This window comes from Anoplophora glabripennis, unplaced genomic scaffold (genome assembly GCF_000390285.2).
Source record: "Anoplophora glabripennis isolate ALB-LARVAE unplaced genomic scaffold, Agla_2.0 scaffold777, whole genome shotgun sequence".
NCBI lineage: Eukaryota > Metazoa > Arthropoda > Insecta > Coleoptera > Cerambycidae > Anoplophora > Anoplophora glabripennis.
Window position 1 is genome coordinate 167,010 of NW_019417103.1, and position 16,385 is coordinate 183,394.

The following is a 16,385-nucleotide window of genomic DNA, read 5'->3' on the forward strand; positions in this document are numbered from 1 at the left end:
ACGCATTCCTTACAGTACAAGTCACTTTTCAATATTACCAGTCAATCGCAATTGTGTACAAAATTACATGATTATTTTTAATAGCTTATACACCTTGACGTCATTTAAGAAATACTGCACTTGACAGGTTTTGTTGAAACTGTGCATGTTATATTTTGAAGGTGCAACAGTGAAATATGTATTGAATTATTTTAAAAATATATATATCAAACATTTTCCCGTGCGATTTTGTAGTAAACATGTTTTTAACAAATTTAACATAATTAAAACAGTCAGAATGTTTGGGAAAAAAGAATTTAATAGAAACCAGTCTTAATGACAAAAAAATGAATAAAAAATGGGATAGTTTTTATTACATTTATTAACAAATCCATTGTGAAACAAATAACACAACATTTAAAAATAACTTTTGTATTAAATGTAACTGAATATTTTAACTCTTAACGGCATTTGCAACATATTCAGCAGCCCTCTGTTTTACTGCCTCCACTGAATCTGGAGTTCCGTGTTGTTCTTCGAACATCCTAAATTTCAAGAAGAGTGTTTTCATATTCTTCAATGGTAGCCTCTGACAAATAGACCTCTCCAAGACTTTCCTAAAAATAACATTAGGGCGAAAGGTTTAGAAAATCTGAATTCTAAAATAATGCTCTGGTACAGCAAAGACAAAAAGATTAGTAAAACATTTTTGGTAAAAAATTGGATTGAAACCTCACCTAGCTTGCTCAATTCTATCTTTTTTGACAAGCTGATCCACATAAATTATCCAAACATTAACTTTCTTTGGATCTGAACTGAGAATTGTTTCAAAAATTGCAGCTCCTTGCTGTTCCTCTCCATATTTAAATTCCATAATAGCAAAACGAATAATTAAATTTAATTCTGCAATATTAAAAATATATGAAAACAATACTATTAGTATTTTTCCCATTAATAACTTACGTGTTTTTCTGTCTTTTATAGATTTTAACGCTGCTTCTTTAATATTTCTAGCCTCTTTAAATTTTTTTATCGAATAGTAAGTTTTTGCTACTGCTAGCCACATAATTGGATCCTGCTTGTATTTATTTTTAACTTTTCTAATTTTTTCTTCCATGTCAATGAATTTTTCACTTTCAGAAAGCATTTTGATAACATTTAGATATATATCTAAAGCATCGTTATATTTGACTGCTTCGTCAAAGGTTTTATCAAAGGATTCCTAAAAAAAAGAATTAGCCTGTGTTTATAAAATATGACACCACACTAGAATAGGGGGTAGGATGTGTCATTTTAAGCATAAAATTTCATGAACATTCAAAATTGCTCAGAAGAAAAGCTACAAAATGATATATTTCATATTTTTTAAAATAGAAAAAAATGTTAAATACAAAAGTTGATGAATTTCCTTTAGCATCAGAATGTTGTATTAGACGTTAAACAAATAGACTTTTTTTAAATAGAATAATCTTTTTACACAGATTAGATAGAACACATTTTTATGATTATAGTATTAAAGTTCGATAACTATATTTCTAATAGTAAGGCAGACATGACCAAATGAATTTGCCAAATCGAAATTCATTCTTTGATCATATCTTCTTTACTATAAGAGATAAACACGAGGATAAACACATCAAATCTTGTATCGCTGTAATCAGAAGGTTTTGTATTTAAATATACAAAAATATACAGGGGTTATATTAAAAATATTATACTAATTAATTTATAATTACTTAAAATATTTCCAACAACTTAATGATTTATTTTCAATTTTTTTTTTATTTTCATAATTAGTGTGCAATACTTTAGCAGTAGATTCTACGATCAACAATTAGATTATTTTTTCCTATAAACATGGATCGAAAAATGCTTCCTAAGGAAGCTACGCCCCCCTAAAAGGGGCCTCAGGAGATATTGTTCAAAATATTTCCAAAACCAGTTAACATATCATTATGAATTTTGGTATGTTGGACACTCAATGAATGTTCTAATGAACTGCACGAAAACTGTTTAAAAATTTTAGTCAGGCAGGGGGGCTCACGGGTAAAATGCGCCCCCAATTTTTTGCAAGTCAATATTTCCAAATTTAAACATCAAACTATGATATGTGTTTTTGTATTTGCTATTTTTGTCTGCTTTTTTTAGCATGAGATTTTTTGGCGAGACAAAACTATTTTCATAACAATAACCCTTGACTGATCCATTTGGCGCAAGGCTTTATTAACTAATTTTTTTTTTATTTTTTCACAGGTGGCAAAATACCCAATAAAGAAAAAATATTTGCCTTAACTATGCGATTTTTCACTAATGGCATCTACAGGTAACCCAAGTTCATTTGAGCCGTAAATTAGGATGCTCAGTAGTGTAGTAACACAGAATAGATTTGTCTGTACTCGATGGTAGTATATAAGGTACCTACTAGAGTAGGGAATGGAGAACTTGCTGCCTAAATTCCCATCTCATTCTATATCAAGTGCACACTCTCACACTCACTTGATTTGTGCATTTCAGGGATCAAGTGAAATTTGTCCATTGTATTTAAATAAATTTAGATGATTATAATGTCCATACTGTAATCTCTTTAGCATACGTATGTATGCTAATCATTTGGAATAATAGAAAATAGGTATAATATGTACCTACATTCAGTGGCAGTTTTACCATGAGAGCTGCAGAGCTGCAGAACACATAAAATTTTATGTATTTGATCATATTAAATATCAACAAAATATTTAAAGAATTCAAATGTTCTCGCGCTAAATAAATCTATAAAAAAATAGCTTATATTATTATTTATTACGACGCGAGCTACGCCCCTCAATATATGCAGCCTGATATACAAAATGTGTGCACAGCGAACAGTTAGATGCTAATCAAGCGCGTGACCCAGTACACGAATATATGGACTTATGTGGCTGCAACGACAGCCACTGCTACAATAAATGCAGTAATATTTCGTACATGGTATGTGGTGGTTTGTTTCTGCGAGCGGCATTTTCGTTTAGGCATCTAGGGATATTATAGTAATTAAAATGAAGTGTTTCGTTTTTACAAAAAACTTTATTTGGTTCTCTGCCTTATGAGGATAAACTAAAAATAAAATAATTAGGTATACCAACACCACAATTAAATATTGAAGTTAGTGGAACAAGCCGAAAATTAAAATTTGTTGAATCATTGGTAAACTTCACAAACAATTTTTTTGTTTATAAACAATATTCAATATTTTAATAAAATATATTTAGTTTATTCCAATTTATTTATACCGTCAGTAAGTAATTCGTGAATAGATATTTCAAAAAGGTATCAATTTCAAAAATCGTTTTTGTGAAAGTCTGCATTTTTGTATAAATGGATTGTTCCTTGAAATTCAGAGGTACCAGAAAAATGACCTTGAAAATTATAAAAAATTTTGCCTGCGGCGCCATTTAGGGTCTCTCCGGGCACTTAATATCCTGGAATCGAATTCAACAAATATGACAACCCTAAGCAAAACACATGCAATCAATGTTCATGCGCCGCCACTGCCTACATTTTAGATGGAAGCAGCACTTTAGAAAAAAAGCATTTAATTTGGGATTTTTGAAAAATAAAGTTTGAAAAACTCTATCACATGACACATAGACTGATTTTTTATTTCAAACTTGTGTACACCACTGGGCTCTGCACTCCCTCAAATGGATTTATACCAAACATCATTAAAAATGTTAATTGCTAATTATAAAATTAATGATTTTATCAATTCTTCCTAAATGGAGTAAGGAATCTATATCTAATTAAAAAAATTAAATGGGCAAATAAAATGTTCACTAGCAGCTTACCCTTTTAAACGCTGTCACAAATTAAAATAATTTTCAATTTTAATGGATGAACGAATTAATAATGTCATGTCCACGGATAGACAAAAAAATTGTAGCCTCAATCTCAAATTTTTGGAAAATTGTATTAAACTTACGTTTTTCTATGCATTCGTTATATTGTTCTCAAATATTTTTCATTGCAACTGTTCTCTTAAACATTGAGAACTGCAAACTTCAAAAAATATCCTCCTTTTTTATACAGATACTACAAATAAGCATAAACACGGTCAGGACTGGACGAGCCCACAATTAAAAGATACAGGGTGTTTATTAAGTACTTGTACAAACATTAAAGGATGACTCTTTGACTAATTTTAAGATAAAAAGTTCATATGAACATGGGTCCGCAATGGCTTGGTTCTTGATAGAGTAAAAAAAAAATTGTTTGGTATTTTGATTCAGTAACATGGCAATTTGATGAAATTCAGGAAACTAAGAGTATTGATGACGAGAAATTCAAATATTTACTTAGTTTTTGTTTAATGTTAGAGGGATTCAGTGCAGTATTTAGATTAACATAACTTTATTAAAATTAAACCTGCATTGGAATTTTCTAAGTTGAATCTTTTTGAAAAACAAGAGAAAAATGTATCTTTTATTGATTGTATTGCGATGTGACAAACTTAGATCATTTCAAGAGTTTTCGATTTTGTTTAAATTGACATTTCCCATTTCTTTTTTTAGTTTGACATCATGTTAGAAACAAAATAATTAAAATTCTGGATAAAAATAATGCTAAATACAATTCTTCAAAAACTGGCAACTAAAAAAAAAATCGTAGCAGGTTTTGGATTTCTGATTTCTAATTTTACGGTTAATCCAAATATAGGGGTGCTAAGGGTTTATTTAATAAAAAATGTGAATGGTCTGTATAACTGAAAATCGGTACACCTGTATATTATTTAAAAGTATCAAAAAAATAGATTTGACATTCGATAATTTATTTCATGTAAATATTAAAACTTAATAAACCTATTTAATGATAGATATTTAGTCTGTAGATACTATCCTACCTTAGTTCCAAATAAATTTTCTAGATTGAGTAACGATATCCAAATATTAAATTTCTCTGTCACTGCAGTAATGTCGATAGTCTCTAAAGCTCTTTTAGCCACGGATCTAGCTTTATCAAGTTCTGTCGCCTGTACAAAAAATAAATTTTATTTTATAAATTCAATTTATGTGAAAGTTAATAAATACTTACAGCAATATGAAAAGTGATGTAACGTGCCCAAAGTTCAGAAGAATTGGGATTAGCCAATAGTAATCTTTCAAATTGTTCAGCAGTTTCTGGTGTTCTAGTAGGATCCGCCAGTTCCTTTTCAATTTTGAATAATCTTTCTTCTTCCTGACGAGCAAGTTCTGCTCTTTCTGCTGGCGTCATTTTCTTTTTCTTTTTAACTACTTCTACCTAACAATAGAAAAAATTGTAACTGATAAATTTTTATTATTACAATACCACACCTCTTCCTCCTCATCTGAGGATGTTTTATCGCCTTCTTCATTGTGAGGGTTAAAAAATGAAGAAACACCTGGTAGTACCGGAAGTGGTCCTGTTATTGAATCGCTACTGGCAAAACTTTTAACAATTTCATTGCCAAATTTAATATTTTTTACCATATTCGTTTCATCTCTTTTCCTCTTACTACCCTGCTTACTAGATACAGAACTTTCTTCTACTAATTCTTGGTCACTTTCACTACTTAAAACATATGTATTACTACTTTCATCATCATCTTCTTCTTCTTCCTTTTCTAAAATAACCTCACTCTCGGAAGAATCGCGTATAGAAATAACTTCAGCAATTCCATTTTTTTCTATACATTTTATGGTATTTTCAGTGCTGTTAATTGAATCTCGCAATTTTCCATTATTATTCAATGACTGCTTTTTAGTCTCCAATAATTTTTGTTTATCCAATGTTAAAAATAAATTTTTACTCGTACCAATTAAATAATCGCTAAATTTACTACAAATTAATAATGTTACATATCTATATTTCACAATAAAAATAAATTCTTACCCACAAATACAAATTTTAAGTTTATCTTTTTGATAGTAAGTATGGCATCCATTTCTGTCATTTTCATGCAAATATAAAGGTATATATATCATCTGTTTGTTACCACCACTTTGTTTTAAAAGACCTAGTACATGATCATTTTTCACTAATATATTTTCTATTATAGAGGAACCTAGTGATGAAATTGATATAATACCATCTAAAACATTAAACAGAACCATAATTTTCCACCATAACACGTTGACTGCGGTACATACCTCGGGGGATATGTACTCATTATAAAAAATATGCGAATCTCAATAATCACATTTTTACTGTATCTTGTGTAAGTTGCAGAATCTGTAGCTTTTAATTTTGTAGTTAGAAATAATGATTTTCTATTTTTTTCTTTTCAAAACTCTTTGCGAATGAAAACGTTAGTATCCTAGGATATATAGTTACAGATACATGCAAGTTTATAGCAATAATTGTGTTATTTTTAATTTTATAGAGGTCAAATGTAAAAAAAATTACATATCCCCAGGGATATGTACCGCACACAGAAGAAGTTTTGTTACATATACCCGAAGATATGTATCGCAGTCACGGACAAAGTACATTGAAATTATGTCGCAGTCAACGTGATAAATAGTAAATTTTTATACAAAAAAAATTAAATAAAAATTAAAATTTACCTTGAACGCTGTTTATTTTTTGTAACATATCTTTCCTGAGACATACTTCAACATAATTTTCTCTAAAATCTTGAGACAAGAACACACCTTCTAATGATTGACCTGGTTTTAAATTTTCTAAAAAAAAAACGAACAGTTACTATTATTTAACAAACGATACATTTTATTCTTATGAAATAAATGTATTTAAAATATATATATATATATTTTAAAAAAAAAGAAAAAGTTTATAAATGAGCGTATCATACTTCTTGAAAGAAAATAGACCAATTAGCTGTACTTTATTAACTTGGGTAATTATAGTTTAGTTAACACAATATCACTTATAGTCTTTCCGAAGACTGTTGAACATGTATAAAAAAACCGAGCAATTAAATTTAATGGGTTTCATAGGCGTCCCTAAAAAAGTTTTCTGCTAAAAATAAAAAATTATAATAATTTGTATATGTGTAGAAAATTTCTATTATATGTTCATTTAGCCAACAACATATTTTAATTATTTATGTCCTCAAACAATTTTATTATATTGATGGTAAATTTCGTTTTATTCCGTCTCAAAAGGTCTCCGAAATGCATATTGTAATATTATTTCTTCCTTTCGCAATTGTAATATAAATGATTAATAGAAGGTGCCTATAAAAAATTAAAATTACCTAAATCACAGCAAATTCCACATTGCTGTACTGCACTGCTAGGCAATTTATCCACCACTTGTCAAAAGCTGGGATTTACTGCCCAGTAGCCCAATACAGTTCGACCAGACCTGTATATGGGTATGGTTAAATAAATATGGGAACAAAATTTTCAAATATTTAAATGCCGAGTTGCTGCGTCAGCGACCGGACCTGGTACATACTGACTTAATTCTTCAATTGATATCGGAAAGACTATACTTAAAAATGTATGGAATTTTAAAGAATATTTTTATTTCACTTTTTAACGAAAACTGTATATGTTGTTTTACAGAATTATAGTTTAATGATATATGTATAGGCCAGCAAATGTTCTTTCACAGAATGATAGTTTTCATAGACGTTGACACTTGAAGATGGAAGTTTATTGAATACAAAAAACATTTAAAATACAGTGGATTTCAGTTTCAACAAACATTCAAAGAAAAGTGAAATTGTATTGCAACGGATAAAATGATATGCAAATTGATAATTATATACAGGAGGGATATTTATATAAAATTCTACCCCTTTATCTCTTCTGTTGGTAGAATCACAGTTTTAGGAAAATTTCTTGTGACTTCAAAGCGATACTTTTTTAATAACACATTTTTACATATTCAGAGAGAACACTTTCTCAGGATTACAGTTTCATAGCAAATTTCTAATTCTAACGGAGATCTGGTATGATTTCCTAAGAACTAATAACTTCTTTCTGACTCATTGAGTTTATAGCAAATTCTTGGGGATATATCGTTGCTATTAGATAGATCTATTGAACCTTATATCACTACAAACCTAGTTAAAAAGATAAGTTTGGTTTATATCTCCGAAATAAAAGCAGTAAACTACTAAACTTTTATTACATTGTCCAAGTGAAACATTGCTTGTGGTGTGTAAGCCATGGTAAAAAACAAACATACAGGCATAAACAAAGCAGTATGCCACAAAATAATGTTAGAATAATCTTGTATTTGGGTTTTGTATGTTTTATAAAAAAAAATGTAAAAATATTATATTTTAGGCTTAACGGGCCAGTCTGGCGATGGGCTACGTCCCACAGTCTTGGAGGTCAGACAAGGTGGTCATCATCCCCAAGGCTGGAAAAGAAGACTACACTGCGGCTAAGTCTTTTAGGCCTATTAGTCTCACATCCTTTCTGTTTCAAACGATGGAAAGGATTGTGGACAGGTATCTGGTGGATGGGGCGTTGAGCAGATACCCAATCCACACGAATCAGCACGCATATAGGCGGGGCAGGTCCACAGAGGCGGCCTTACATAGTGTCACACATAAAGTAGAGAAGGCCCTTCAGTACAAAGAGGTCGTACTGGCAATATTCTTTGATATAGAAGGTGCCTTCGACAAGGCAAAAACTGAGACCATATGCAACTCGTTCCAAGACCGGGGCACATCGCCTATCGTGGTCGAATGGATGAGGTCAACATTGAAGGAAGGGAAGGTTAGTGCAGCCATGGGGTACTGTCGTAGGGACCTGGGAGTGGCGGGGATGCCCTCAAGGCAGCTACCTCTCCCCGCTTCTATGGTGCCTAGTGATGGACGGTCTCCTGGAACGCCTAACCTCGGAGGGATACAGTGATACCCAGGCTTACGCCGATGATGACGTGGTTCTAGTCGTGGGCCGGTGTAGGGCGTCGGGTAGGTTCGAGGAGGGTCAGAGGCAGAGAGTGGTTAGGTAATGGGACGGCGGGATAGGCAAAAATGGCCCACTCGTGGCCTAATTGCCAGGCTGAGGCCGCCCCTTTACTACTACTACTACTACTACTACTACTACTACTACTACTACTACTACTACTACTAACGATAATAATGATTATTATGTAAATACCAATCACATAATAAAACCAAAAATATGAAATTCAATTTAAAATTAAACTTTCTGAATAATAATTTTTTTCTAAATTAATCAAGAAAACTGTGTAATTTCATACTAGGTTTTTCTATTTTCATGCTAGAATCGTTATTGAATGTATTATACAGAAATTAATTACTGCCATTAAAAGTCGAAGAGTGAATAAAAAAAATCTAAAACTATAAAAAGTATTAATTTTACAGAGAAAAAGATCTTCTAATAAAAGTATCGATATTATTTACCTGGACAAAGGTGGGGCGGAACTAATCCTTTAACTTCATTAGATAAACTAATTAAACATCCTCCCTCATCACCTAACTGTTCTACTTTGCACATAACTCTTTCACCTGGTTGATACTGGCAAATATCCCAGCCGTGGTTACGACCAAAGTCTCTAAGGTACTTTATGTCTGCTAAATGTTGACTGAAGTAACTAACAACTGTCTGGAAAAAAAACCATAATTATTTCACAAAGTAACTCAATTTAATGTAGCCATATTTACTTCAACGCTATTATCAAAAGCTGTCTTAATAGACAAATTGATCTCCTTAGTTTCATGATTTATAGTTAATATTTTAGCTACAATACTTTGGTCTTTTAAAAATTTTGGTAAAGATTCTCCTTTACTGACAATGTCCTAAAACAAAAATGACAGTAAGTTCAAAATTATACATGATCTAATATTTAACGAATTTTACCTCAATCTTAATTAAAATATTATCTGTGAAATCAAAAATCAAAGGTGAAACATAGATTCCTGCATTACAATTAGAAACGTATGAACATCTTAAAAGAAATCCTGGTCGAAGATTTTCAAAATTTCTTATCCTGATTGTTTTTCGTCTCTTATTTGCTAAGGCTTCTCTTCTGGATAAAATAAAAGGACTGCTTTTGTTACTTACACACAATAAATCCGGCATTACATCACCTGTTTTGAGAGTTTCTAAAAAAGTGTAGGTTTGTTATTTGCATGCAATTTCACAAATAATGTTTGTATAAAAGTGGGATATTTATGAGTAATATTCATATCTGATAAGATTGGTCAAATCAAAGTAAACCAAATGTTTTTATTGTTTCTTAAATTTAAATTTATAGTTATGCGATTTACTCACTCGTATAGGTATTATGTAATTTGTCTTTTATTGATTGAAGTACAAAGTGATTACTTAATGTTGATGTCATCAATGAAACATATTTTTCTATCATCTATGAAGTAATGGGCCGATGAAAAATCGGTATTTTATTATTTAATCCATTTAGATTATTTTAATATTGAAAATGTTGTGACTATTAATTTGAATTCAAAACAGAACACATATTGTATTGTATAAAAAAACTTCCATTGACTTCTGCGCCACGGCAAATGCTGTGTCCGCGCCGAGACTTATTTAGCCTGAAGTATATACCCATACAAACTGATGTACAAAAGGAGATGAAGCGATTCCCAGCTCTTCTCAACTCACAGCAGATTGTATCTGTATGTAGCCACTTACGATACTACTAATATAGAAGATGAGTCTGATGAGAATAATTGAAAATTGTTTTAACTTGAAATGAAAAAATGAAAGGAATACAAAAACAAAGAAAAAGTATAGAAACAATAAAAAAAAATTTTAATTAAAAAATACAAAAAAATAAAAAACAAAAAATGGTACTGCATCTCTTCCAACACCCTAGTCATTAGTCCTGGGTGATGCTAGTGGGAAGATAAATTATAAATAAATTTATACTTAATCCTCATTCATATTAAATATTTTAAACATTTTATCATAAAAAATAAAATCATATAAAATAAAATAGATGTTAAATCGTGAATATGATTATTAAATATACATTATCTAAGAAGGAATTTTCGCTGACTAATTTTGCTTTTCATCCACTATATGGCAGGGCAAGCGAAGAGTAATGCAGTGGATTTACGGCCGTATATTGATCGTTATAACCGATAGACTCTGTGGTAAATATATATAATAACGTGTCACTAAATCCGAAATGTCATAAACGGTGTCGTAGTAAACAATATTTTCATATGGTATTTTTAAAGGATTTAATCGGGACTTCCAAATTCAGTCGTTATATCCAATAGGTCGCATAAAGCAATATTGTTATAACCAATTTTCACTGTATATCAATCAGGAATAGATAAACAAAGACACAAGTTCTTTCACGAAGATCATTCACACCTCAGAACGGAAAGTTTCTTTTGAGCAATACAATATCAATAACCACAAATGTTCATAAAAAAATATGATAATCCTTCATACTCACTCAAAATTGTAGAACACAAGGATAAAGAAGAACTGAGATGGTTAACTGGGACAACACCTAACATTACACCCTTTGCCGATTTAATGTCAACCCTATCTTTGTGTATTTTACCAACAGTTCCTCTAATCTTCTGTCCAATTTTTATGTTTACTTCTCTTTTAAAGCTTGCAGGTGGCTTTAATGTTAAAATTACTTTGTCACCTTTCACACCCAAAGCCCAGGGATTAATCTAGAAAAAAACCATTATATCATAAAACTGTACAGGTTTTTTTTTTTAGTTGGTGTTTTCCTTTGAATTCAATATAGGACCAAACAAAGTAAGCAAATTTCTCAAATAACATTATTTTTTAATAGTTAATAGTCGTTAGAAATACATAATTGTTTTCTTTTTGTTTTATACTGGTAACACACACGACGAGACATTTCATAAAAGTAGTGATGATCTGGATTTTAAACAGTGAACATGCTGGAAGACTTAGGCCATCTAGAATGTTGTAAATCGAAGAAGACGTTTTAGGTATCATTTAACACTAATCTATTTTATTATACACGAGGAATCTCTTGCAACTGTTTACAAACTACTTTATGTGGCAATCAACTTTATTCACATCACATGCAGCAAGATCAAACTTTAATGCTTGAAGACTTTTTAAAAAGAACACAGTTTGATGAATAGCAAAACACTTGCGATAACAATTTCACTAAATTTGTTCTAGTAATGGATGAGGAAACTTTTAAAGTGTTTGTAAATAGGTATGTATCGCTATGAAAAATCCCTACATTATGATACTCCATTTTATTTTAGACATGCGATTATATAAATACTGAATATCCCGACATGTCAAAGAGCTTCAATGAATCAATATCATTGATAGTGTAACAAAGGCAAAACCATTCTTAATGTGCCCTTGAGAATACTCTCAAATGTTAAGAACAATGGTTGAGTAATGCCTGCAATGTAGTGTTCGGATTAAAGAGGTTGCACTGTATAGAATATTTTCGTCATTTTCAAACAAAATTTAAATATCACGTTTTTTAATTTTATAAATGCATGGCCTCCAAGGTTGCCAGACTGTAATTCATACGATTCACCACTGGCTTACATGAAAAGTTTGCAACAATTAACAAAGTGGAAGAATTATTTGAAACAGAAAATGCTGTGGAAATAATTCAGGGAAAACACTTGTTTCTAACAGCATGTGTTGCGTTGTGGATACACTGAATGATAGCTTGTGGGATGAAAGCAATAAAAGGTTAGTTGTTATTTATAGTTCTTCAAAAAATGTTATATGGAAAATGTTCTTACTTTGTAAGATTCTATGAAGTGTTAAAAAGAAAATTTAAACTTAAAAATCACTATAGTACACTATAAGATATTAAATTTACCACTTGTCCTCTATAAAAGTATTCCGTTGGATTTACTTTTATAACACCATCTTCATCCCCAAGACGTTGCCTGCTTATCCAGCCCATTACATTATTGTAGAAAACTACTGATGCTCCTGCTAACTTAGTTTTAACTACTACACCAGAATACTGATCACCTCTTTTTACTTGATCCAATGAAGTCAAACACTTTTCAGAGTCGACAAGTCCTGATTTAAAAGTAAATATTATATTATCCTCTTTTGTGAACAGCACCCTACAATTTAATATATTTCAATTATTTACGGTAAAGTAAAAACAAACTATTTTAAGACAAAATTGGATTATATAAAATTGAACCTACCTTGCATTGACTTTATCTCCCGGTTTGAATTTTTTCTGAACACTTTCACTATATTCAACGTTGGAAATGTGCAGATTAGGTACGAAGCCTCTAATATGACCAGAAACTACAACTAGACCCTCAGGCTTCACAGAATCTATAGTAACATTAAGTAATTGGCCAACACTAATATCTTTATTACAAAATAGCTTCTCTTTTACTAAAGCTTGGTCGAGAGCACAAATATACATCTTTGACATATGACTGTAGTCTAAAATTCTACAAGTATGAGTACTTCCCACAGGAAACTTATTAGGAATGGCTTCAGATATATCTAAATTTGGATTTTTTGGTAATGCATGCATAAGCCTTCTGTTGGTAACAAAACATTTTTCTTTGGAAGGAAGCTTTAGATAAATTCCATTGTATACTTTGGATATAACCTAAATAAAATACATAATTACAACTTACACACAGGATGTTCAGGAGATGATAAGCAGTCTCATGTTGGGTAGGTCTAGCAAAAATCATGTCACAAATTTATATAATTTTTTTTCTTTGGGATCATCTCATTTTGGTTACAACTTTTTTTGTTACTGAGTAATTTTGGATAATTTTTCGATCGAAATTATGTTATTTGAAGCTACTGTCACTAATATTTACCGAGAGCTACTTTTAGGGATGCCCTGGGTCAGAGTACCCTTAATAGTGTTGGCATCTAAAAAATGTATGCATCTGCTTTTTAATTTTTATCTATGATTTTTAAATTTCCATACTCTTTTAAGTGAAAACGATATACCCAATTGTTTATCGATACAATGAACCATCTTCAAGATAAATGTGTGTAGCAATGAAAATACTATCAGATCTAACAGTTAAGAATATGCATTTATTTTACTACATAAACAACCAATTGTTGTTTTCAGGCATTTATTACTATGACGGTTGCCTTTTTCATTTCGGGAATCGAGAAAAAAACAAATTAATCATATTATATGGTTTTTTATTTTTCAATATATTCTGCATGAAAATCAATAGGTATATGCGCTTGAAGCACTTTTTTTATTCCGATCGAGGTACCTCCAGAACATGCATTCTGAATATATTAACTGCTTCTTCGGGCATCAAAAAACGTTGACCTGGTAATTTATTATTTATTTATTTATTTCATATTTATTCTTCAAATAATACAATTTTCACCAAAAATTATCTAAATTTAATGATAATCAAAAAACTTATAGTAAAAAATCAATTTTCAACGCTTAATACATATCATGAGCTAATATCTCCACAGAACAAGTTTGTAAAATATTTTATATACATTTGACATTATTTTTTCGAGACCTACCCAAATCCAAGAAATTGCCTGTCAATATCGGGACACCCTGTATATGGAAATTTATTATAAATTTTCAAAATATTCTAACCTTAGCTGAAAATATTTCACCCACAGCATGAGGAGGTGGGGGCACGGTATCTAAATTTCGTAAAGTAAAATGTGTTATTTTTGTATTCGGTTCTATATATAGAACAAATGCCATTATGAATTTCCCTTCCTTATAAAAATCTAATTCATCCGATGAAGATTTTAGTTGAGTCTGATCTATATAACCAAAGTAATTACTTAAAAACTTTCCTTGAATACCATTAGATGTTACCTAAAAATATATAATTCTTACTTGAGAAAACATCATTTCAATACTACGTATACCTTTTCAGTAACTATTTCCATTTGCATACCAGGTATGATATCGTGTAAACTATTTATTTCTTCAGTTTTTAAATCTTTAACATGTTGAATTTTTGAACTAACTCTTATTGTTGTAACAGAACTTGTACTTTCACTTTTGTGAACTGCACACCACATGGGTTCACCAATTGCTAAAAAATATGTGTATAATGATTTAAGTATTCAAAACAAATTCCTATAGAAAATATTATTGTCTAATATATTTTTTATAATCAATTATCAATTTATTATTATTTTATTATTATCCTCAGAAGACCATATATTTACTATTTTATTTTAGTACTTACATAAGAGTTTTCCTTCATCAACATTTTTTGAGGGTAAGAATACTCTACAATTTTTAACACCAAGACTCATTTCATAACCATGATCAAGGACAGACTGAACGCATCCCCAAACTAGCATTCCTTTTTTAAAAGAGTCGTGAGATTTTTCATAATTAATATCACTTGGTTTTAAAGAGCACTTCACTTTTGTCCCCTTTTCTTCATTTTCAATACTTAAAACTTTTACAATAACAAACTGTCCAATTTTAAACATATCTCTCAAAACATCTTGACTCTAAAATAAACAAAAATAATTTTAATAAATGTTTCTACAGCTGAAAGTTTTCAGAATTACTAATATTGACTAAAAAACTACAAAATAATTATTTAATCTCAAACATAATTCTTACCTCTTCATTTTCTTCTAATATATTACTTAAATGTTTGGTGAAAGCATCCGAGATGTTAGTTATATGTACAAAACCAAAAGTTAAGCCTGGCAATTCGACTTCTAATGAAAAATTTGTTATATGCCTAATACAGCCCAATATAATCATACCCTCTTGAATTTTCTAAAAAAAAAATAATAAAAATATACCGAATTTAAATATTATATTTTTTAGAATGTTAAATACTCACATTATAAGACAAAGTTCCTTGTATTTTTAAGGAATTATGAAACGTATCGTCAGTAGCAGTTTCCTTTTGATTTCTTTTAGATTTTTTAGATTTCTTTACCTTATGGATATTTTCTGTATGAAATAACTGAAATTCTAATAATTAATTTCAGGATATCCAAACATCAAAAACATACATACATTTTCATCTTTTGGCCTTTTCTGAGGCAAATTTACTTTTCTACAACCTCGAGGAAAGTTTTCTTCTTCAGCAGAGGTCATCTTTAGGGCCAATTTAGTGGCACAAACTATCAGCAAGCAAACAAACAAACAAAATATATCATTTGATCTTGATACTAAACACTAAGGAACTAATCTATCCGAACTAAACCAACGTAAACGTAAACTACCACAAATTACAAATTCGATTAACATAACCTTTTTCAAACATGTCACGTGGTTTACACAGAGCACGGAAAAATAATGTATAAGAATATTTTTCAACATGAGTTCATTCTCGTGCGAGCGATCGAACTGAGCGGACGTGTTTATTTGTGAAGTGAAGTGCATTGCAACGAGCAAGATCTACCTGCCTTTATTAAGGCTACCTGGAAAGAATCCCTTTCTTTCCTCTTAACCACCGACCTAATCCCCGGCTTAAGCATAGAGGCCGTCGGCATCTTTGTTACAGG

The 16,385-nt window shown here is 30.5% G+C and overlaps 1 protein-coding gene across 1 annotated transcript; it reads right to left on the reverse strand.

Moving 5' to 3' along the window:
* Window positions 1-343: 343 nt before the first annotated feature.
* Window positions 344-16,130, reverse strand: LOC108913509 (protein RRP5 homolog). The gene is made up of 20 exons (XM_023455923.1): window positions 15,895-16,130; window positions 15,716-15,841; window positions 15,487-15,648; window positions 15,098-15,371; window positions 14,772-14,941; window positions 14,488-14,718; window positions 13,082-13,503; window positions 12,739-12,994; window positions 11,353-11,581; window positions 9,783-10,027; window positions 9,587-9,721; window positions 9,326-9,527; window positions 6,540-6,656; window positions 5,866-6,064; window positions 5,307-5,811; window positions 5,047-5,253; window positions 4,856-4,984; window positions 943-1,201; window positions 717-882; window positions 344-596 (listed from the first exon to the last, which is right to left on the reverse strand). Exons 1-20 carry the CDS (start codon window positions 15,973-15,975, stop codon window positions 434-436), a joined length of 4,278 nt encoding a protein of 1,425 aa, XP_023311691.1. The 5' UTR covers window positions 15,976-16,130; the 3' UTR covers window positions 344-433.
* Between the last annotated feature and the right edge of the window lie 255 nt (window positions 16,131-16,385).

Coding starts and splice junctions, on each gene's coding strand:
- LOC108913509 (XM_023455923.1), bottom strand. CDS start 15,975: ATGACCTCTGCTGAAGAAGAAAACTTTCCTCGAGGTTGTAGAAAAGTA. Junction 14,719..14,771: donor TGGAAATAGTTACTGAAAAG/GTATACGTAGTA, acceptor ATATATTTTTAG/GTAACATCTAATGGTATTCA. Junction 12,995..13,081: donor GGAGATAAAGTCAATGCAAG/GTAGGTTCAATT, acceptor ATTAAATTGTAG/GGTGCTGTTCACAAAAGAGG.